We start from the raw sequence: 24,241 nt of genomic DNA, 5'->3' as shown, positions 1-24,241 counted from the left end.
AGAGAAAGGGCTTCGCCTCACCGTAGTACATTTCATGTCTAAAAGTATGTGGACACCCCTTCAAATTTGTGGATCTGGCTATTTCAGCCAAACCCATTGCTGACAGGTGTATAAAATCGAGCACACAGCAATTGCAATCTCCATAGACAAACATTGGCAGTAGAATGGCCCGTACTGAAGAGCTCAGTGACTTTCAATGTGGCACCGTCATAGGATGCCACGTTTCCAACAAGTCAGTTTGTCAAATTTCTGCCCTGCTAGAGCTGCCCGGTCAACTGTAAGTGCTGTTATTGTGAAGTGGAAACGCCTAGGAGCAACAACGCCTCAGCCACGAAGTGGTAGGCCACACAAGCTCTGTCCTCGTAAAAATCATCTGCCCTCAGTTGCAAAACTCACTACGAGTTCCAAGCTGCCTCTGTAAGCAACATCAGCACAATAACTGTTCGTCGGGAGCTTCATGAAATGGGTTTCCATGGCCGAGCAGCCGCACACAAGCCTAAGATCACCATGCGCAATGCCAGGCGTCGATTGGAGTGGTGTAAAGCTCGTAACCATTGGACTCTGGAGAAGTGGAAACGCATTCTCTGGAGTGATGAATTACGCTTCTCCATCTGGCAGTCCGACGGATGTATCTGGGTTTGGCGGATGCCAGGAGAACGCTACTTGCCCGAATGCATAGTGCCAACTGTAAAGTTAGGTGGAGGAGGAATAATAGGTCTGGGGCTGTTTTTCATGGTTCGGGCTAGGCCCCTTAGTTCCAGTGACGGGAAATCTTAACGCTACAGCATACAATGACATTCTAAACGATTCTGTGCTTCCAACTGTGTGGCAACAGTTTAGGGGCCACAAAAGATCTGAACTCATCACGAGTGGCCACAGTGACATTTTGCCATAAGGTGGAGAAAAATGTTTACAGTTTTTAGTGAGAGTGATTAACTAAATCAATGCAAGAAGTTGGTGGGTGCCATCTCTTACAGCTGGGGAATAAAAGAGGGCACTGGGTGAAGCACAAAATCACGCACAGAACGAGCAGTATGGATGGTGGCATTGTCATGTCAGGATGAGCCTGCAGGAAGGGTACCACATGAGGGAGGCGGATGTTAACCCTGTAACGTACAGCGTTGAGATTGCCTGCAATGACAACAAGCTCAGTCCGATGATGCTGTGACACACTACACCCCAGACCATGACGGACTGTCCACCTCCAGATCGATCCCGCTCCAGAGTACAGGACTCGGTGTAACGCTCATTCTTTCAACGATAAACGCAAATCCGACCATCACCCCTGGTGAGACAAAACCGTGACTCGTCAGTGACGAGCACTTTTTGCCAGTCCTGTCTGGTCCAGCGACGGTGGGTTTGTGCCCATAGGCGACGTTGTTGCCTGTGATGTCTGGTGAGGACCTGCCTTACAACAGGCCTACAAGCCCTCAGTCCAGCTTCTCTCAGCCTATTGCAGACAGTCTGAGCACTGATGGAGGGATTGTGCGTTCCTGGTGTAACTTGGACAGTTGTTGTTGCCATCCTGTACCTGTAAAAACGTGCACAGGACTTCCTGAACTCGTTAGGAACTTGCCTTTCATCTCATATTAATTTTGTCCGTCTATGACAAACAAAGTTTTTTGTTTAAAATCTATGAATTATATTAGATTGATGGCTAGAAATCGATATTTGACTGTGCTACCGTGATGAAACCACTCTCTTCTGCAGCACTACGATGTCAGCGGCTGTGATTTATAATTTGAATGTTATTTATTTTACATAATTTGCACAACTTTTCACAACTTTGTTACAGCTGTATTTTCCAGCCCCAGTTTAAACATATCAAATCAAACTTTATTTGTCACATGCGCCGAATACAACAAGTTTAGACTTTACCATGAAATGCTTACTTACAAGCCCTTAACCAACAGTGCAGTTCAAGAAGAGTTAACCCTAATTGAAGCAAATCTAAGTTTGGTTATTACTTTGTGTCAAATAAAATAACTGAAATTATGTCACTATGTCTTTAGGGGCAGTCAATAAAAAAATTAAACAGCCAGAAGATGGTAGACATTATTTTTATGTTAAAAAGTTCAATAAAACAATGTTGGAAAATATTTGTTTAATTTGGTTTTGTATTCAGTTAGCACAGTATGCATTAATTCCTATGATCTCATTGTAGAATTGTTTTTTTTTTTAAATATTTATAGATATTTTCTATAAATCGTGCAGCCCTAACACACACACACACACACACACACACACACACACACACACACACACACACACACACACACACACACACACACACACACACACACACACACACACACACACAAATATATCTAAATCAGTCACAACACACCTCAGTTAAATAGGTCAGGAAATTCTCTGGGTTGTCAAATGCATATACAAACACGTGTTATTTGGCTTGACCGCATGCTGTGTATTTATGAGTAGTAACTGGCAGGAAACAATGCATTTACACCGAAACACTGCCAGTGTGTTTACTGCCCTGTTAAAACTGGTGATATTACTGGAGTGTAGTAGCCTGCAGACAGGCGGTTGACATTTTGGGATAGGGTAGAGAATGTCATACAAGGGGTAACTAAGTAGTTGTAGCTCAATAGGATTAAGAAGGCAAGAAGAAACCTGCTCTGCAGTACCATATCCTAACTTGAGACTGACTTCAAGATGGAATCCGCGCCACTGTCTGCACCAGCACCTTTGTTTGTGGTCGAAACTGAGCTGAGGTGCATTGAGCAGTGTAGTAAAAAATCAAAACAGCTCATATTCTGCTGTTCTATCGCGTGTACAATGATTTCAAAGCGGGAAAGAACCCGTGTTTGTTATTTGCAGTAGGGTCGTTCCACCAATTCGGTGCCTTTCGAGAGGTGTAACTTGGCCCCAAAAAACGTTCATGTCACGTCTACTCCCGCACCCCACTCCGGCGGTCTACTAACCACCGGTCCTGGCAACCCATCGTTATGCACACCTGCACGACCATCATTATGCACACCTGCATCTCATCAGTCACACTCGGACTTCATTACTCCCATGATTACTTACTCTTTTGTTATCAGTCATCAGGTAGTATTGTTTATGTTTCCATGTCAGACATTTCTCTTGGAATTTGTACCGTTCCATGTTCATTATTATAAAACTCACTAACTGCACCTGCTTCCTAACTCCCTGCGTCTACGTTACAGTTTCATTTCATAACAATTGAACATTCTGTCAAAAAGAGCACATTTTCGAATTCATAAAAAACAAGTTCTCATCATAAAAAAGACTAGCTTATAGTAGTGCCAAATAAGGTAACAGGGTTGACGACCTCATCTTAAAACCACCATACAAGAAAGCTTGTTGTTTGCAACAGTGAATGACAGTTGAAAGCAAGCGGCACAAAAAAATTGTCATTGTTAAAACATTTCTAGCCTGTCTATCTATGGGTAACAGTGTTAACCTCGACCCACTCAGTTTTCCACCACAAAACACCAGAAAATGGCCAAAAGAGTAGGACCAGCTCACATGCTTTTACACTGCTTTGACTATTAGATGTTCTATGTTCCTTTAGAAAAAAAATATTTAAAAAGGAATAGTTTCACCACATTAAAACAAGAGTTCAGTTCACGTAACAGGCTTGACTTTAAAATGAGGGACAGACGTAAGTGAATCGCTAATCTCAGGAAATAAATAATCATCTTCAGAAATGACTGTCAAAGCAACAACATAACTAGAACTTTACAATGATGGTGAAACTAGGAGAAATGTTGGGGTTAAGTAGGTTAACATCTTCATAGATGTCACAGAGGTTGCATAGAGGGACATGTCAAAATGCAGAAGTCTTTATTCATATAAAAAAATCTGATTTATTGAATTCTCCATGTGGTCTATATTAAAAGGCACAGCATTTAATATAACAGGCTTTTGAAATACAATATTGTTGAACAATTTCAACTTAAAATATCAAAGGGACACAAAAGTAACTATTTTCGTTTTTGTTGTAATATCCCAAATGGATTACTAGTTGTCTAGTCTGTGTTTCATAAATGTGCAAAGAGTATAAAAATTGGCATTTATATCAGGAATGGGCAACTTGTTCTCATTCTGAGAAATATGTTCTTAACCAGGTAGGCTACTTTATTTCAATATCTTAAAGTGAACAGGCTATGTTGTTCAAACAGTTGGAGCCGGACATGAGGGTATATTCATAAAAGTTCAACTTTTCTGCCTTGTTCGCAAGCAAATAGATCCAAGTTGGCTAGACTTTAAATATAATGATTAGCTGGTTACTCACTAGCATGTGGGCTTGTGCTTGAGAGATTGTTTATGAGATGTGCTTGAGAGATTGTTTATGAGACTAGTGTTCATTTTCTACAACACCTGCTATAAGAAGTTGTTAATTATTAGTGAATGTGCATTGTGCATGGTTCTGGTACAATTTGTAACAAAAATATAATTTTCATAGGCAGACTTGAAAGCCAGACCAGTGATTTTTGCAAAATAGCAGGTTAAACTATTTTGACTAAATGTAACGTCCTGACCAGACCATGTGTTTTGCTTGTTTAGTGTTGGTCAGGACGTGAGCTGGGTGGGAATTCTATGTTGTGTGTCTAGTTCGTCTGTTTCTATGTTCAGCCTGATATGGTTCTCAATCAGAGACAGCTGTAAATCGTTGTCCCTGATTGAGAATCATATATAGGTGGCTTGTTTTGTGTTGGGGATTGTGGGTGGTTGTTCCCTGTCTCTGTGTTTGTGTTCTGCACCAGATAGGGCTGTCTCGGCTTTCACGTTTGTTTATTTGTTAATGTTCATTGTTTATTGTTTAATTAAACATGTTGAACACTAACTGCGCTGCATTTTGGTCCTCTCCTTCATCCCAGGAAGAAAGGCGTTAAACTAAATAATTAAATTATTACTTTGTCTTATTGTTGTGGAAGGCTTATATTTAGCCTAGGTATAATTTCACATGCAGTGTATTGACCTTAAATTGTGCAACAAAGCTTATTTAGAGAAATCTAGATATATATCGTGAATAGCCCAAAAGTTTGAAAAACATTGAGATATGATTTTTAGGCCATATCGACCAGCCCTAGTTTGAGTTAGTTTGGGCAAAACACTAATTTGACCCTCTATGGAAAAGCGAGTCTCCCACGAACACGTAAATGTTGATGTTTTGCTCTAGGATGCCCACTAGCCTCACAAGACTCGTCTGAAGGTAGCCCGGTATCAGTAAAAAATAAAAAAAGGAAGTATACAGTGCATTCAGGAAAGTATTCATACCCCTTGACTTTTTCCAAATTTTGTTACGTTACTGCCTTATTCTAAAAATGATTAAATTAATGTTTTCCTTCATCAACCTATACACAAATCAAATCGTATTTGTCACATGCACCGAATACAACAGTGAAATGCTTACTTACAAGCCATTAACCAACAATGCAGTTTTAAGAAAATACTTTTTTTTAAAGTAAGAGATAAGAAAAACAAATAATTAAAGAGCAGCAGTAAATAACAAGAGCGGTGCTATATGCAAGGGTACCGGTTCAGGGTCAATGTGTCAATGTGCGGGGGCACTGGTGTCGAGGTAGTTGAGGAAATTATGTACATGCAGGTAGGGTTATTAAAGTGGCTATGCATAGATGATAAGAGAGTAGCAGCAGCGTTGGGGGGGTGCAAATAGTCTGGATAGCCATTTGATTAGATGTTCAGGAGTATTATGGCTTAGGGGCAGAAGCTGTTTAGAAGCCTCTTGGACCTAGACTTGGCGCTCCAGTACCGCTTGCCGTACGGTAGCAGAGAGAACCGTCTATGACTAGGGTGGCTAAAGTCTTTGACAATTTTTGGGGCCTTCCTCTGACACCGCCTGGTATAGAGGTCCTGGATTGCAGGAAGCTTGGCCCCGGTGATGTACTGGGCCGTACGCACTACCCTCTGTCGTGCCTTGCGGTCGGAGGCCGAGCAGTTGCCATTCCAGGCAGTGATGCAACCGTCAGGATGCTCTCGATGCTGCAGCTGTAAAACCTTTTGAGGATTTGAGGACCCATGCCAAATCTTTTCAGTCTCCTGAGGGGGAAAAGATTTTGTCGTGCCCTCTTCACAACTGTCTCGAAGCTCTCAACCTGCTCCACTACAGCCCCTTCAATTAGAATGGGGGCGTGCTCAGTCCTCCTTTTCCTGTAGTCCACAATCATCTCCTTTGTCTTGATCACATTGAGGGAAAGGTTGTACCACATTGTCAGGTCTCTGACCTCCTCCATTTAAGCTGTCTCATCGTCGGTGATCAGGCCTATCACTGTTGTATCATCAGCAGACTTAATGATGGTGTTGGAGTTGTGCCGGGCCGGGCCGTGCAGTCATGAGTGAACAGGGAGTACAGAAGGCGACTGAGCACGCACCCCTGAGGGGGCCACGTGTTGAGGATCAGCTTGGCGGATGTGTTGTTACCAACCCTTACCACCAGGGAAAAGCCTGTCAAGAAGTCTAGGATCCAGTTGCAGAGGGAGTCTCAACGTCAACAGTGAAGAGGCGACTCCGGGATGCTGGCCTTCTAGGCAGAGTTGCAAAGAAAAAGCCATATCTCAGACTGGCCAATCAAAATAAAAGATTAAGATGGGCAAAATAACAGACACTGGACAGAGGAACTCTGCCTAGAAGGCCAGCTTCCCGGAGTCGCCTCTTCACTGTTGACGTTGAGACTGATGTTTTGCGGGTACTATTAAATGAAGCTGCCAGTTGAGGACTTGTGAGGTGTCTGTTTCTCAAACTAGACACTCTAATGTACTTGTCCTCTTGCTCAGTTGTGCACCGGGGCCTCCCACTCCTCTTTCTATTCTGGTGAGATACAGTTTGCATTGTTCTGTGAAGGAGTAGTTCACAGTGTTGTACCAGATCTTCAGTTTCTTGGAAATTTTTCACATTGAACAGCCTTCATTTCTCAGAACAAGAATAACGTTTCAGAAGAAAGTTCTTAGTTTCAGGCCAATTTGAGCCTGTAACCGAACCCACAAATGCTGATGCTCCAGATACTCAACTAGTCTAAAGAAGACCAGTTGTATTACTTCTTTAATCAGGACAACAGTTTTCAGCTGTGCTAACATAATTGCAAAATGGTTTTCTAAAGATCAATTAGCCTTTTAAAATGATAAACTTGGATTAGATAACACAACGTGCCATTGGGGAACAGGAGTGATGGTTGCTGATAATGGGCTTCTGTACGCCTATGTAGATATTCCATAATAAAATCTGCCGTTTCCAGCTACAATAGTCATTTAGGAGTGGCATTTGAATATTTTTTCATTTTTTTTATCAACATGTGACTTGTTTCAGGAAACTAGGTGTACTGTCCGTCGCGGGTCACTACTTCGCAGGAGAGCCATGAACTTAACCTTCTTTTTTTTTTATCAAAATAAGTTTTGGGGCAGAAATGCCTTCTGGAACGTGTGAACTTTCATGTGCCTTAATAACAAACTTGTATGCCATCTGTAAATATGAATAAAATTGTTAAATTACAAGTCTAGTTGATTTAGCCACAGAAAAAGACGCTAGCCATTCCCGCTAGCCATAATTGGCTGAGATAATGAGATAATGAGGCATGCTGGACATGCCGAGAGATTCATTCGGATTGGTCTGCCATATATAGCACGCTTCTGTCTATTTGAGCTGGTCATTAATCCAGTCTAACGAGGCTTTAAAAATATATATATTGCATTGTAGATCTGCATAAGTGTTGCTCTCCACTTTCTGGAGGACCGAGTTTTGAAATCAGTGGAATTCATGTATGATAGCCAAGGAGATGGAGAAAACACTCTGGATTACATCTTCAAACTAAAGATAACCATGGCATCCAAGACAGAGGGAGAAGCGTTCATCCATGTATACAGGTAAGAGTAGCAAAATTTTCAGATATTATACATTTTAAATTTTGTCTGAAAGTCATTTTCATTGCAAGTTAAAGCTTACTGTTAGCTGGCTAGCTCACTAGATAACGTTACGTGTATGATCTGTGTCGTAATATTATTCATATCTAAAAAAACATTTGCATTGGTAATTATAGCCTAATGTTAACTAGCTAGCTAACATTGAACCTCGTTGGTTAGCTTTAGCTACCTGCAGATTCATGCATGGTGCATGATATCATACATTGGGATTAAGATTAATTATTTAGCTAGCTTACTAGCTAAACAATGAAGCTAAACATGTCTAAACAAAAGACTCCACTATGCAAGTAACCATTTCAATGTACCGTTTACACCTTTTGCATGTTGTGCATGTGACAAATAAACTTTGATTCAATTTGATATGGTGTATGTTTACCAAAGACGGTAATGTGAAGAACAACATGACCTGCACCAAAGTCAGATTAAGGATATAGGCCAAGGACTAGACACAGTGTATTTTTACTACTACATTTTGCTACAACTTTCACTACTTTAGTCTTGAAATCTTAGGTTGTTTACTACATTAATGTATTCACTCTGTTTAGCACATACCCTCACATGTGAATCCTTAAAGAGATGAATGGGGCTAACATGCTGACCAGCCGGGACAATTCGCGTGTGCAAGCATTGCAAAATATATTTAGAAATCCATGTTATTCAATTATTGCACCCACACTGCTCACGCGCGCCAACCAGCGTCTGCGTTACCAAGGGCTAAAATAGAAGTCATTCCTATTTCTGACGCAGATCGCGCTGCAAGTCCTGCCTCTCCCATCTCCTCATTGGTTTATAGAAGCAGGTACCCACGTGCCATCTCCTCAATGGTTTTACCCACGTGGGTGATTGAAAGAAACTGTTTTGCCGGTTGTCGTGGTAATACTATGAAAGTGTAGATGAGATCACCATATACGTTCAAAGATGAAAAAGCCTGGAAGGAGGAAATGTGGACTAGAAACGATTCGGTTGACCATTTTATGTGTGGATTAATTGTTGGAGTAGAGTACCTTGTGCATTTCAGGTAAAATAACAACTCAATGTTTATATCCCAGGACAAATTAGCTAGCAACAGCAAGCTAGCTAAATGGGACAAATTAGCTAGCAAGTGCAAGCTAACTAGCTAAATTGCCATACATGTTTAATGCTTTTCGACCTGTCCCCAAATTAATGTCATTGGTTCAGAGTTTGTTTTGATATTATAACCTGCGTGTCGTGATCGCGTTTGGTGTAGGGGGACAAAATACATTTATGCATGATAGTGCACGATGGTGCACGCGCGCAGCCGGTTTATGTTCCGTGTAAGGCTTAATTAAGAGGGTGTGAACAATGCTGAATGGGTTTAGACAAAGAAGAGCTCTCCAGTAGGTGCACCAAAACATTCAGTGTACGATATACAATTTTCTATTATGCTGCATAGGTGGTGGGTCACAAATATCTTTTCCAATAACCAAAAATCTTATATTTTCAGCTGTTTGAGGCTGGTGTACAAAACCGAAAGTAAATGACACAAAAACTAAACTTAAGAACGGGAAGCATAGCGCACATAGGACAGATCTACCGCTTCTTAGCCTTTCTAGCCCAGGGGTTCCGCTAGCGGAACACCCACAACATTCCGCTGAAAAGGCAGGGCGCGAAATTCAAAAATATTTTTGGGAAATATGTAACTTTCACACATTAATAAGTCCAATACAGCAAATGAAAGAGAAACATCTTGTTAATCTACCCATTGTATCTGATTTTTTAAATGTTTTACAGAGAAAACACAACATATATTTATGTTAGATCACCACCAAATCCAAAAAACACACAGCCATTTTTCCCAGCCAAAGATAGAGTCACAAAAGCAGAAATATAGATAAAATTAATCACTAACCTTTGATAATCTTCATCAGATGACACTCATAGGACATCATGTTACACAATACATTTATGTTTTGTTCGATAATGTGCATATTTATATCCACAAATCTCGGTTTACATTGGCGCCATGTTCAGAAATGCCTCCAAAATATCCGGAGTAATTACAGAGAGCCACGTCAAATAACAGAAATACTCATCATAAACTGATGAAAGATACATGTTTTACATATAATTAAAGATACACTTGTTCTTGTCAGATTTTTTAAAAACTTTACGGAAAAAGCATACCATGCAATAATCTGAGACGGTGCTCAGAAATACACAACATTTCTCCGCCATGTTGGAGTCAACAGAAATACTAAATTACATCATAAATATTCCCTTACCTTTGATGATCTTTCATTAGAATGCAGTGCCAGGAATCCTAGTTCCACAATAAATCGTTGTTTTGTTCGATAATGTCCATTACTAGTGTCCAATTAGCTACTTTTGCTAGCACGTTTAGTTCACATGTCCAAACGCTGGCGCCGGTCCAGGCGAACTCAGACGAAAACTTCAAAAAGTTATATTCCAGGTCGAATAAACTGGTCAAATTAAGTAGAGAATCAATCTTCAGGATGTTGTTATCATATATATCCAATAACGTTCCAACCGGAGCATTCGTTTTTGTCTACAGAGTAATGGAACGCATGGCCATATCATGACAAGTGCGCATGACCAGGAACTAGCATTCTGCCAGACCACTGACTCAAATAGCTGCCATCCGGCCCCACATCACACTAGAGGCTTCATTCCACGTTCCACTAGACTGTTGACATCTAGTGGAAGGCGTAAGATCCATATCTTACTGGGATGTGAATAGACGATGAGTTTAACATCAACCAGCCCCAGAATTTCCACTTCCTGTTTGGAAGTTTGCCTGCCATATGAGTTCTGTTATACTCACAGACATAATTCAAACAGTTTTAGAAACTTCGGAGTGTTTTCTATCCAATAGTAATAATAATATGCATATATTAGCATCTGGGACAGAGTAGGAGGCAGTTCACTATGGGCACACGATTCATCCAAAGTGAAAATGCTGCCCTCTATCCCTAAAAAGTTAGACTTGCTTTCAATGAGAATTACACATTTCTATGTGAATTTGGTTGGAGCAGCCACAAAAGTGACATATTATACATTTAAGCTCCATTTATCAATGTCACCCTCTTGCCCTTTATCCCTAGTTCCTACATCAGATATCTCCAATCCTCAAGGGTCACAGTGCATGCTGGTTTTCATCCTGAACTTTTAACCAGCCACTGATTTCGTCCCAAAAAATCCTCAATCAGTAACATTGGTGTATAAATAAGATCTAAGGTTCAGGGAGAACAGAAAAACAGCAGAACTGTGTGTAGCCTAACTCAAGGCCCTGAGGTGTGAGACAGACTCCTATGGACCAGAGTATGGTATGACTCTGATAGTGACTGCTGCGGAGTCAGTTTACTGACTGAACCAGAGGGTGTGATCCATCCCTGAGCCCTTGTTCTATGCACAGTCCTACACGTCTTCAGCTCACCACTAGCCAACTATAATAACATCCTATTGTTTCAGCCAGACCTCAGGGACCCAGTGGAGTGTGTGTGTGTGTGTGTGTGTGTGTGTGTGTGTGTGTGTGTGTGTGTGTGTGTGTGTGTGTGTGTGTGTGTGTGTGTGTGTGTGTGTGTGTGTGTGTGTGTGTGTGTGTGTGTGTGTGTGTGTGTGTGTGTGTGTGTGTGTGTGTGTGTGTGTGTGTGTGTGTGTGTGTGTGTGAGGGACCGTTTGATGGCTGGATTATGTAACTGATGACTTTAAGAATGTTAAGAAGAATATGTTAACTGTTACCTGTTAACTGTTAAAAGGCTTAAAAAGGCTACGCTAAGCTAAGTCATCTATACTCAACGTTGTTTCAAAATGTCCAGGCGAATGCCCACATACACATGTGCACACAGACACACACACAGAGAGTGTAGAGCTCTGACAGAGCACGACCCTAGCTCAGGGGTCGTGGTTGAGTAAGAGCTCCAGACCAACACAGAGACTTTCACTGCTGGGTGTCAGGTAGTTCACACTGGACTGCTATGGAAAGAGAGCTGGCAGCTGTTCGCCCCCCCCCCCACCACATATACACACACACCCACAAATGTGTGTCTCCCTAGCAGAACTCAAGGCCATACAGAAACTCAGAGTGGTCATTAACATAACATGATGACCATTGCAGTGCTGGTCAGATTGTAGTAACCCTGAAGATGACATGCCAAAAGTGTTTCTCAAATTTCACCAGAACCATAAACTAATGAGCTAAGGCATCTGCTTCTATATACTCTAAAGAAGCATTTCCCAGATGCTTTTATCTAAACAAAAGCAATGTTTCTTCAATTTATACCGACCATCTAAAGCTCCCTCTCCCTGTTTTCTATCCAATATGGCGTGATTGGCTATCTGTGAGGTCAGAGTGAAGTTAAGTCAAGGAGAGCTCTTATCGAGGTTCCGGGAATGAGAAATGTCCTGGGCTACATCCCAAATGGCTATTCCCTATATAGTATTAGTGTACTACTTTTGACCAGAGCCCTATGGGCCCTAGTCAAATGTAGTGCACTATGTAGGGAATAGGTTGTCATTTGGGTCACAGACCTGCACTCAAAGATGTAATGTTAAAGCTGCTACAGCCAGCCAGCAGACCTTAAATAGCAGTGCTCATCAGTTCTCCTCTCCCGTGATAGTAGGGTAGGGACACGGAAACACACACACACAATTAAGTGATAATGCCCAAGAAGCCGGTGTTTGGAGGAGATTGGCACAGGTGTTGTTAGGCCCGAGATGAAGTCGATGCCCACCAAACCGTGCCAATATATCCTCCAAACACCGGCTTCGAGGACATTATCACTTTTATACAACGGGTTACCAACATACTTAAATAATGATTGACAGATTTTCGTAAAAAAACGTTATTGATATGAATTTATTCATACTATTTCATCCTTCCACAAGATATAGTCCCGAAACAAATCCAGAGTTGCTACCCAAGCCGTCTGGTCGTTCATTCTATTGGTTCGGTTGCCAGAGACACAACCCAGTCATTCAGTCTATTTGTTCTGTATCAATGGACGCGACCCAGTGCTCGTTCTAAATGTCCCATTGCCATACTGGCTGTCAGCGGTCTTATCCCTTGCTTGCCAGCTAGCCAACTACGGCGAATTTACAGTCACGTCAAACAGTGCAGACAGAATAACAACAGTAGCTGCATTTGTTTAAGTTGTTTTGTAGTGACATTTATTTAGATACTTAATAAAATTGAGCTAATGAAGCACAATTTCGCCTGGCAAAGAAAATGTGCTCTCTCATCAGGACACTGTTGTTCAGAGGAGCTAGCCAACAACACAGATAACACAATCACTTCAAACTGAAGCTGGAAACTAGCTGCACTTCATTTCATTTCACTATTTTTCCACTGACATTTCTTTGTATATACCAATAAAAGGATGCCAGCTGATTCATGATTTCGACCTACACGTTCATTACTATGGAATAGTTGGAGATCGAATTTGAATATTGAAACAAGTCAGAGAGACAGACAGCGAGGATTATACAAATCTCCGCTGTTGAAAACGAAATGTTAGTCTAAAAGAAATGTGAGATAATGTCTAAATGCTTTTTATAGTGGAGATCAAATTCATAACGTTCCCTGCCTGGGCTGATAAGACAGTGGATTGCGCAGTCAGATGGAACAGAGTAAATAGGCATTTTAACGTCATAGATTTAGCCGGTGGTAACTTGTGGAAAAGACACCGGCTGGAATGTGCTTTTAACCAATCAGCATTCAGGATTAGACCCACCCGTTGTATAACTATGAACACACACACAAACAGCCATAGACATTCGCGGGCATACACACACACACCCCATGCAGAGCTGGGATAGCTCTCTTATGCTTGGCATGTGTCCTGCTGCCCGCCCGGCCCACCCAGACATAGTGGATAACATACACACCCGCACACACACACAGGCATGCCCAGCGCTGTGTATCCATGGGGTGGGCTCAGCCACAGCTGGGAATCATTGACTGGAGCTGTTACTCAAACTCCAACACACACAGGGAACGACACGTGCATATGATGTATGAGTGTATGTGAGTGAAGAGTATAGACTCACCCATGAAGGATCCAGTGCTGCAGATGAGGCTGAAGAAGCAGCTTTCTGGAGGAAGAGTTCCACATTTACTGTAGAAGACAGTAGAACAACCAAAAGACAAATCAGATCACGGCCAACCGTCAACAGACAAAGAGTGTCTCTCTGCGTGTATGTCTAATCTGCACTTTCTCAGTTGGATAAAAGTCTGTCCTCTCCTCGACTCCTCTGTTCTCCTTTCCTCCGATAAGTGGTCGCTATATGTAGGAGGGTGTAAATTTGTTAATAGGTGACCAAAGGAGTTTGCTCCTCTCCTCGATTGCCTCCTCAGGATTCTAAGGTGTATCCTACCACAGAAGAGTTTAGAAATCCTTTGAAACAACTGTGGTTTCCTCGGAGGAGAAAAGCATGCACAGACATTGAAAAATGATACGATACTTGTCAATTTGTCTATAAAATGTCTAGCATAACTAGTTACATTTCTTTTGACCACTTTACACAAGATGGCGTAGCAGTCAGACGTCTTTGTCTTGTCTCGTCCCATGTATATATCTTTTATATCTTTTTCTTCGCATTCTTTTCATATTTTTCCTAAACCTCAACTTCAAAATACTCTCCTGCAACCCGCCTCACTCAATGTGGTGGTGATCTGAGTTCCCCCCAGTTTGTACAACGCGTTTCAAGCCAGAGCATACCGAACCTATTTTTCTCTCCATATCCCCGGATTCCTACCGCAAACTCTGAACCCATTCATCTGGATCATGGCAGCTAGCTAACCTACTCCTGGCTAACGTTTCCGTCCCGGAGCAAGCACCAACTAGCCAGGAGCAAGCCCATGCTAGACCCACCCTGGGCCACTCCTGAAGCTCACTCCTCGGCTACAATATCCGGACCCCTTCTACTGCCGATACGGGGCACGGAACCCCGCCGATCCTTCACGACTGGAATCCCGACATAATCTGCCCGAGGTTCCCAACAGGTCCCTCAGGTACGACGTCCCCTGAAGGCCCATTCTGCTAACCGCGGCCTGCTAGCTATCTAGAGCATATTGGACTGTTAGCTGATCGACCGGCCAGTTTCTTGGACCACTATACCCATTTTGCCAATTGGACTTGGACCCCTCTGCTACTTGGAACCCTACTAATTCCACAACTGGTCTATCGACGTCACAACGCAAGGAGGCAAAAACAGACTTTCCCACATCGCGACGTCCCTCTAAGGCCCTTATGCTAGCTTGCTAGCCCGAGCTTGCTATCTGTCTGAATCGCCGTGTCCCCAGCCAGTCCAACCACTCACTGGACCGATTCGATCCCTTTGCTATGCATGCCTCTCCCTAATATCAATATGCCTTGTTCATTACTGTCCTGGTTAGTGATTACTGTCTTATTTTACTGTAGAGCCTCTAGCCCTGCTCAATATGCTTTAACCAACCATGTTGTTCCACCTCCCACATATGCGATGACATCACCTGATTTAAACGTCTCTAGAGACTAGATCTCTCTCTTCATTACTCAATATGCCTAGGTTTACTTCCAATGTACTCTCTTCCTACCATACCTTTGTCTGTACATTATGCCTTGAATCTATGCTATAGTGCCCAGAAACCTGCTCCCTTTACTCTCTGTTCCGAACGTGCTAGACGGCCAGTTCTTATAGCCTTTAGCCGTACCCTTATCCTACATCTCCTCTGTTCCTCTGGTGATGTAGAGGTTAATCCAGGACCTGCAGTGCCTAGCTCCACTCCTACTCCCCAAGTGCTCTCATTTGTTGACTTCTGTAACCATAAAAGCCTTGGTTTCATGCATGTTAACATTAGAAGCCTACTCCCTAAGTTTGCTTTATTCACTGCTTTAGCACACTCTGCCAACCCGGATGTCTTAGCCGTGTCTGAATCCTGGCTTAGGAAAACCACCAAAAACCCTGAAATTTCCATCCTTAACTATAACATTTTCAGACTAGATAGAACTGCAGAGATAGCCTGCAGAGTTCAATCTTACTATCCAGGTCTGTACCAAAACAATTTGAGCTTCTACTTCAAAAGATTCACCTTTCCAGAAACAAGTCTCTCACCGTTGCTATAGACCACCTTCTGCCCCCAGCTGTGCCCTCGACACCATATGTGAATTGATTGCCCCCCATCTATCTTCTGAGCTCGTGCTGCTAGGTGACCTAAACTGGAACATGCTTAACACCCTGGCCATCCTACAATCTAAGCTTGACGCCCTCAATCATTTACGTTACATTTACGTCATTTAGCAGACGCTCTTATCCAGAGCGACTTACAAATTGGAAAGTCCATACATATTCATCCTGGTCCCCCCGTGGGGAATGAACCCACAACCCTGGCGTTGCCATGCTCTACCAACTCAGCCACACGGGACCAATCTCAATCTCACACAAATTATCTATGAACCTATCAGGTACAACCCCAAATCCGTAAACACGGGCACCCTCATAGATATCATCCTAACTAACTCGCCCTCCAAATACACCTCTGCTGTTTTCAACCAAGATCTCAGCAATTACTGCCTCATTGCCTGCACTGTCAAACGCTCCCTAAAACACTCCCTAAAACAGCCCTTTCTAATCGACCTGGCCGGGGTATCCTGTAATGACATTGACCTCATCCCGTCAGTAGAGGATGCCTGGTTATTCTTTAAAAGTGCCTTCCTCACCATCTTAAATAAGCATGTTCCATTCAAAAAATGTAGAACCAAGAATAGATATAGCCCTTGGTTCACTCCAGACCTGTCTGCCCTTGACCAGCACAAAAACATCCTACTGCATTAGCATCGAATAACCCCCACGATATGCAACTTTTCAGGGAAGTTAGGAACCAATATACACAGGCAGTTTGAAAAGCTACCTACAGTGGGCTCCAAAATTACTGGCACCCCTGACTGGCAATGCACAAACAATACTTTAAAAAATATAAACAATATAATTATAGAGATAAACTCAAAATACCAACATGTGAGAAATACTGTACTTTATTAATGTTTCAATGGAACCAACCACAATCATTCAATTATTTAATACAAAATAAATTTAACCAAAATCAAGGTTTCATAATTATTGGCACGCCTCATTTAGTACTTAGTGCAACCACCTCTGGCAAGGATAACAGCATGGAGTCTTTTCTTGTAATGTTTGACAAGGTTAAGGAACACATTTGGAAGGATTTTGGACCATTCCTCTATGCAGATTCTTTCAAGATCCTTCACATTCTTGGGTTTGCGCTTATCAACTGCCCTCTTTCACTCAGCCCACAGGTTTTTGATTGGATTGAAGTCCGGCGACTGAGATGGCCATGGCAGAACATTGATTTTGTTGTCACAGAACCATTTCTGTGTGGATCTTGAGGTATGTTTCGGGTCATTGTCTTGTTGGAAAGTCCACCTACTGCCAAGTCCTAGTCTTCTGGCTGAGGCAACCAGATTGTCCGCCAAAATTGCCTGATACTTGGTAGAATTCATTATGCCATCAATCTTAACCAGTGCCCCTGGACCTCTGGAATTAAAACAGCCCCAAAACATCACTGTAACGGCAGTCTAGCTCTTCCTCCTACTCGGACGAGGAGAGGCGAGAAGGATCGGAGGACCAATGTACAGCGTGGTAAGTTTCCATGATATAATATACACGAAAACAATACACAATACAAAATAACAAACGAACTAACCGCCACAGTCCCGTGTGGCACAAACACTGACACAGGAAACAACCACCCACAAATCCCCAACACAAAACAAGCCACCTATATATGATTCTCAATCAGGGACAACGATTGACAGCTGCCTCTGATTGAGAACCATATTAGGCCGAACACAGAAACAGACAAACTAGACACACAACATAGAATGCCCACCCAGCTCACGTCCTGACCAACACTAAAACAAGCAAAACACATAAGAACTATGGTCAGGACGTGACAATCACTGGGTATGAGATGTGCCTCTCCTTGTATGCATCTCTGTTTCGACGCCAAACATGCCGATGCTGTATCTGACCAAAACGTTCAATTTTGGTCTCATCTGACCAGAGCACCTTCTTCCAGTCATAATTTAAATGACGTTTGGGAAACTCCAAGCGCTTGCGTCTGTGTCTTGTGGTCAGAAAGGTCTTTCTTCTGGCAACCCTTCCAAAGAGCCTGTGGATGTGAAGGTGGCGTCTGATGGTGCTTTTTGAAACCTGGTGGCCCCAAGACGCCACCAAGGGCTGCAATTCTTTCACAGTGATATCTTTTGAAATTTCTAATAATTGCCCTGACAGTGCTCAGTGGTATATTCAATCGTTTGTGGATCTTCTTGTAAGCCATTACCAGATTTATGAAGGTCTATGACCATCTGTCTCTTTTGAACTGCTAGTTCTTTTGTTTTCTTCATGGTGTTGGATGACAGCGGGATATTGCATGTGTGTTACCTCATTTTTATACCCTAGTGAAACAGGAAGTGATGTAATGGCACAATATAGTTCCTTAAGACTAAATAATTGGAATTTAATTTGTGGTTTAATTTTGGTAGATGTTATTTACAATAATCTTTAAGGGTGCCATTCATTGTGAAACCCTGATTTGGAGGACATTGATTTTTATTTAAATCAATAAATTATTTTGGTTGGTTCCATTGAAACATTAATATAGAACAGTATTTCTCACATGTTGGTATTTTGAGTTTCTCAAAAATTATATTGTTTATATTTGTTTAGGCATTTGTGCATTGCCAGTCAGGGGTGCCAGTAATTTTGGAGCCCACTGTATATCTATCCTACCCTACCTTTCTAAGGTCTTTGAAAGCCAAGTTAACAAACAGATTACCGACCATTTCGAATCTCACTGTACCTTCTCTGCTATACAATCTGGTTTCAGAGCTGGTCAAGGGTGCACCTCAGCCACGCTCAAGGTCCTAAACGATATCATAACCGCCATCGATAAGAGACAACACTGTGCAGCCGTATTCATCGACCTGGCTAAGGCTTTTGACTCTGTCAATCACAACATTCTTATTGGCAGACTCAACAGCCTTGGTTTCTCACATGACTGCCTCGCTTGGTTCTCCAACTACTTCTCCGATAGAGTTCAGTATGTCAAATCGGAGCGCCTGTTGTCGGGACCTCTGGCAGTCTCTATGGGGGTGCCACAGGGTTCAATTCTCGGCCCGACTCTCTTCTCTGTATACATCAATGATGTCGCTCTCGCTGCTGGTGATTCTTTGATCCACCTCTACGCAGACGACATCATTCTGTATACCTCTGGCCCTTTGTTGGACACTGTGTTAACTAACCTCCAGATGAGATTCAATGCCATACAACTCTCCTTCCGTGGCCTCCAACTGCTCTTAAATACAAGTAAAACTAAATGCATACTCTTCAACCGATCGCTGCCCGCACCTGCCCGCCCATCCAGCATCACTACTCTGGACAGTTCTGACTTAGAATATGTGGACAACTACAAATACCTAGGTGTCTGGTTAGGCTGTAAACTCTCCTTCCAGACTCACATTAAACATCCCCAATCCAAAATTAAATCTAGAATCGGCTTCCTATTTCGCAACAAAGCATCCTTCACTCATGCTGCCAAACATACCCTCGTAAAACTGACCCCCCTACCGATCCTCGACTTCGGTGATGTCATTTATAAAATAGTTTCCAATACTCTACTCAGCAAATTGGATGCAGTCTATCACAGTGCCATCCATTTTGTCACCAAAGACCAATATACTTTCCACCACTGTGACCGGTATCCTCTCGTTGGCTGGCCCTCGCTTCATACTCGTCACCAAACCCACTGGCTCCAATGGCTCCAAGTCATCTACAAGTCTCTGCTAGGTAAAGCCCCGCCTTATCTCAGCTCACTGGTCACCATTTCAGCACCCACCCGTAGCACGCTCTCCAGCAGGTATATCTCACTGGTCACCCCAAAGCCAATTCTTCCCTTGGCCCCCTCTCCTTCCAGTTCTCTGCTGCAATGACTGAAACGAACTGCAAAAATCACTGAAGCTGGAGACTCTTACCTCCCTTACTAGCTTTAAGCACCAGCTGTTAGAGCAGCTCACAGATCACTGCACCTGTACATAGCTCACCTGTACATAGCTCACCTGTAAATAGTCCATCCAATCTACCTCATCCCCATACTGTATTTATTTATTTATCTTGCTCCTTTGCACCCCAGTATCTCAACTTGCACATTCATCCTCTGCACATCCTACCATTGTTTAATTGTTATATTGTAATTACTTTGCTACCATGGCCTATTTATTGCCTTACCTCTCTTATCCTACCTCATTTGCACACACTGTATATAGATTCTTCTATTGTATTATTGATTGTATGTTTGTTTATTCCATGTGTAACTCTGTGTTGTTGTATGTGTCGAACTGCTTTGCTTTATCTTGGCCAGGTCGCAGTTGCAAATGAGAACTTGTTCTCAACTAGCCTACCTGGTTAAATAAAGATGAAATAAATAAAAATTTAAAATAAACATGTATTTTGGAATTCCATCTATGTAAACATAATTTGCCTGATGACACGCTAGCAGAGAAGGAGTCTTTTATACAAGTGCATTTGTTTCCACGTTTCCTCTCCTCCTCTCCTTGATTACGTTTAAAGTTTTTCAAAAAGGAGGTGAGGACAAAGAAAAGGACACAAGTATCGAGGAAATCCAATTGAGAAAAGGCCTGAGTGATCTCCTCTGCCATGCAATAGCATTTGACCTTTCACCTACTCTTCTAGCCTGTGTTCTAGGAAAATTAAGTGAAGGAACCAGCCATTATAGGGGGGAGGCAATCAGCCATAATACCGCCCTCCTGCCTGACTGCTTTCGAGTGTTTTTGTGTGCGCGTGTGTGTGTGTGTGTGTGTGTGTGTGTGTGTGTGTGTGTGTGTGTGTTCCTGTGTACGTGCGTGAGTGTGGCCTGTCTGCCTGGTCCTGTCTCCTGTTAACACCAATCCCTCTCAGCTGACTAGATCTCGCCACTCTGTCACACACACACACACACTAAAAAGCATGCACACAAACACTCGAAGACAGACACTAAAAAGCACACACACACAAACAAACACATACAGACAGACACTAAAAAGCAAGCACACACTCAACCCTTTCTCTCATTCATAGCCAGATTGGAAAACCATTCAAGAGTAATTGCAACTTCTAGAGGCAGGATATCCTGTAAGCTTTTTCAATACCATATATTTACATTCCCCAAGTCTTTCATAGAAACCATATATTTACATTCCCTAATGGTCCTTTGATGTTCAAAGCTCTGGGAACGGGAGAGGCTAAAGAAAGCACAAGTCTCTTTATTCTCTCACTCCCCCCATCTGAAAACAAACTCCTCTTTTCTGGGGAATTGACTGTGTGTGTGTTTCAAGTTTTAATGCCACGTGCACAAATACAGTGAAATGCCTTTCTTGCAAGCTCCAAACCCAACAATGCAGTAATCAATATCAATGTAGCACAAAAAAAAACATACCTTAGAACAAAAACACACAAATAAAAAGAAGAAAAACAACATAGTAAGAAGCTATATACAGTGTCAGTTCCAATACCATGTTTAAAATATGCAGGGATACTGGAGTGATAGACGTAGATTTGTATATGGATAGGGTGACTAGGCATCAGGATATATGATAAACAGAGGAGCAGCAACATACATGATGATTGTGTGTGTGTGTGTGTGTGTGTGTGTGTGTGTGTGTGTGTGTGTGTGTGTGTGTGTGTGTGTGTGTGTGTGTGTGTGTGTGTGTGTGTGTGTGTGTGTGTGTGTGTGTGTGTGTGTGTGTGTGTGTGCATATCAGGCATGTGCAGACCTGTGCCTTCCCACCTTTTCCTCCTTCCATGGAGGAAGGCAGGAAATCTCAGCCGTCAGTTATTTTCAGAAACAGGAATTACACACAGATAGGCACACACACACACACACACACACACACACACACACACACACACACACACACACACACACACACACACACACACACACACACACACACACACACACACACACACACAAAGAAGATGGAGAACAAGCTATGAAGGGAAATACTGGAGTTTTGGTGCAGGTACAGCCAACTAGAGCAAAAATAATATTGTCAAAACGATACGATATATCGTCAAAAATAATATCCCAATATGTAACCGTATACATTTTTCCCCGTCACTAGTATGCAGACATGTGCACGCATATACGTTAGACACGTAATTGTGCACACACAAACAGTTGTGTGTGACTATACACACACACAATCACAAGTGTGCACAGTCCCTTTGAGCTTCAGTCAGTGAGTGCCAACTGGCTGGTGACTCAGGTCATGAGAAACAACAGCCCCGTGTTCCTATTAGAGAGAGAGAGAAAAGGAGGAAACAAAGGGAGAAAGAATGAGAAAGAAGGAAAGAGAAAGGGGTGGTGAAGTGCAAGCGAGAGGGAAGGAGAAAAAATAACAGAGGCAGCGGCTACTCTTCCTGGGGTCAAAACAGGAAACAAAACACAAATATAATACATAAAATACATAATACAATACAATGAAAAATACATAAAAATGTCTCTTAACAGTGCACATCGTGCCGTAAGGTATTCTTTATCCGTTTTTTAAAAACCTGGTTTTATTGCTAGCTTGAGTTACCTGGGATGGCAGAGAGTTCCATTAAGTCATGGCTCTATTTAATACTGTGCATTTCCCCGCCTCTGTTCTGGATCTGGGGACTGTGAAGAGACCTCTGGCTGCATGTCTTGTGTGGTACTGATGAGTGTCCGAACTGTATGCCAACTGCTTGAACAGACAGTTTTGTACCCAAACAACATCAGGGCTGCCAACTTCTGAAGAAAGCTTGGGGTGAGATTTTGTATGTGAATTTCATTGCCCCCTGACATAGCCCCTAGATGGAAAATTGTACTGTTTTAAAGTGAATTTCCTACAATTCTAAATATTTTTGACATGGCTTATCCATGGAAAATAAAACAAATAAAAACCAGAGGTCAGGTCTGTTCAGGATGCTTAAATTAACATTAAAAAAAGGTGACGACTTTGTTACTCTGTGATTTTTGGGGGATGAAATTCAAAGTAAAAATGTACACTGCTCAAAAAAAAAAAGGGAACACTAAAATAACACATCCTAGATCTGAATGAATGAAATATTCTTATTAAATACTTTTTTCTTTACATAGTTGAATGTGCTGACAACAAAATCACACAAAAATTATCAACGGAAATCAAATTTATCAACCCATGGAGGTCTGGATTTGGAGTCACACTCAAAATTAAAGTGGAAAACCACACTATAGGCTGATCCAACTTTGATGTAATGTCCTTAAAACAAGTCAAAAAGAGGCTCAGTAGTGTGTGTGGCTTCCACGTGCCTGTATGACCTCCCTACAACGCCTGGGCATGCTCCTGATGAGGTGGCGGATGGTCTCCTGAGGGATCTCCTCCCAGACCTGGACTAAAGCATCCGCCAACTCCTGGACAGTCTGTGGTGCAACGTGGCGTTGGTGGATGGAGCGAGACATGATGTCCCAGATGTGCTCAATTGGATTCAGGTCTGGGGAACGAGCGGGCCAGTCCATAGCATCAATGCTTTCCTCTTGCAGGAACTGCTGACACACTCCAGCCACATGAGGTCTAGCATTGTCTTGCATTAGGAGGAACCCAGGGCCAACCACACCAGCATATGGTCTCACAAGGGGTCTGAGGATCTCATCTCGGTACCTAATGGCAGCCAGGCTACCTCTGGCGAGCACATGGAGGGCTGTGCGGCCCCCCAAAGAAATGCCACCCCACACCATGACTGACCCACCGCCAAACCGGTCATGCTGGAGGATGTTGCAGGCAGCAGAACGTTCTCCACGGTGTCTCCAGACTCTGTCACATGTGCCCAGTGTGAACCTGCTTTCATCTGTGAAGAACACAGGGCGCCAGTGGCGAATTTGCCAATCTTGGTGTTCTCTGGCAAATGCCAAACATCCTGCACGGTGTTGGGCTGTAAGCACAACCCCCACCTGTGGATGTCAGGCCCTCATACCACCCTCATGGAGTCTGTTTCTGACCGTTTGAGCAGACACATGCACATTTGTGGCCGGCTGGAGGTCATTTTGCAGGGCTCTGGCAGTGCTCCTCCTTGCACAAAGGCGGAGGTAGAGGTACTGCTGCTGGGTTGTTGCCCTCCTACGGCCTCCTCCACGTCTCCTGATGTACTGGCCTGTCTCCTGGTAGCGCCTCCATGCTCTGTACACTACGCTGACAGACACAGCAAACCTTCTTGCCACAGCTCACATTGATGTGCCATCCTGGATGAGCTGCACTACCTGAGCCACTTGTGTGGGT

At 42.8% G+C, this 24,241-nt stretch overlaps 1 protein-coding gene across 1 annotated transcript in view; it reads right to left on the bottom strand.

Annotated features, from left to right (window-relative positions):
• LOC129859507 (transmembrane protein 150A-like) overlaps positions 1 to 24,241 on the bottom strand; it is a 99,074-nt gene that overhangs the window by 34,544 nt on the left and 40,289 nt on the right. The window contains exon 5 of the mRNA XM_055929374.1: positions 13,953 to 14,020. Within this exon, the coding sequence (XP_055785349.1) occupies positions 13,953 to 14,020 (68 nt within the window). The remainder of the gene's footprint in view (positions 1 to 13,952; positions 14,021 to 24,241) is intronic.

The sequence above is a fragment of the Salvelinus fontinalis genome, chromosome 1 (genome assembly GCF_029448725.1).
Source record: "Salvelinus fontinalis isolate EN_2023a chromosome 1, ASM2944872v1, whole genome shotgun sequence".
Lineage (NCBI taxonomy): Eukaryota > Metazoa > Chordata > Actinopteri > Salmoniformes > Salmonidae > Salvelinus > Salvelinus fontinalis.
This window is presented reverse-complemented; position numbering and strand designations above follow the sequence as displayed.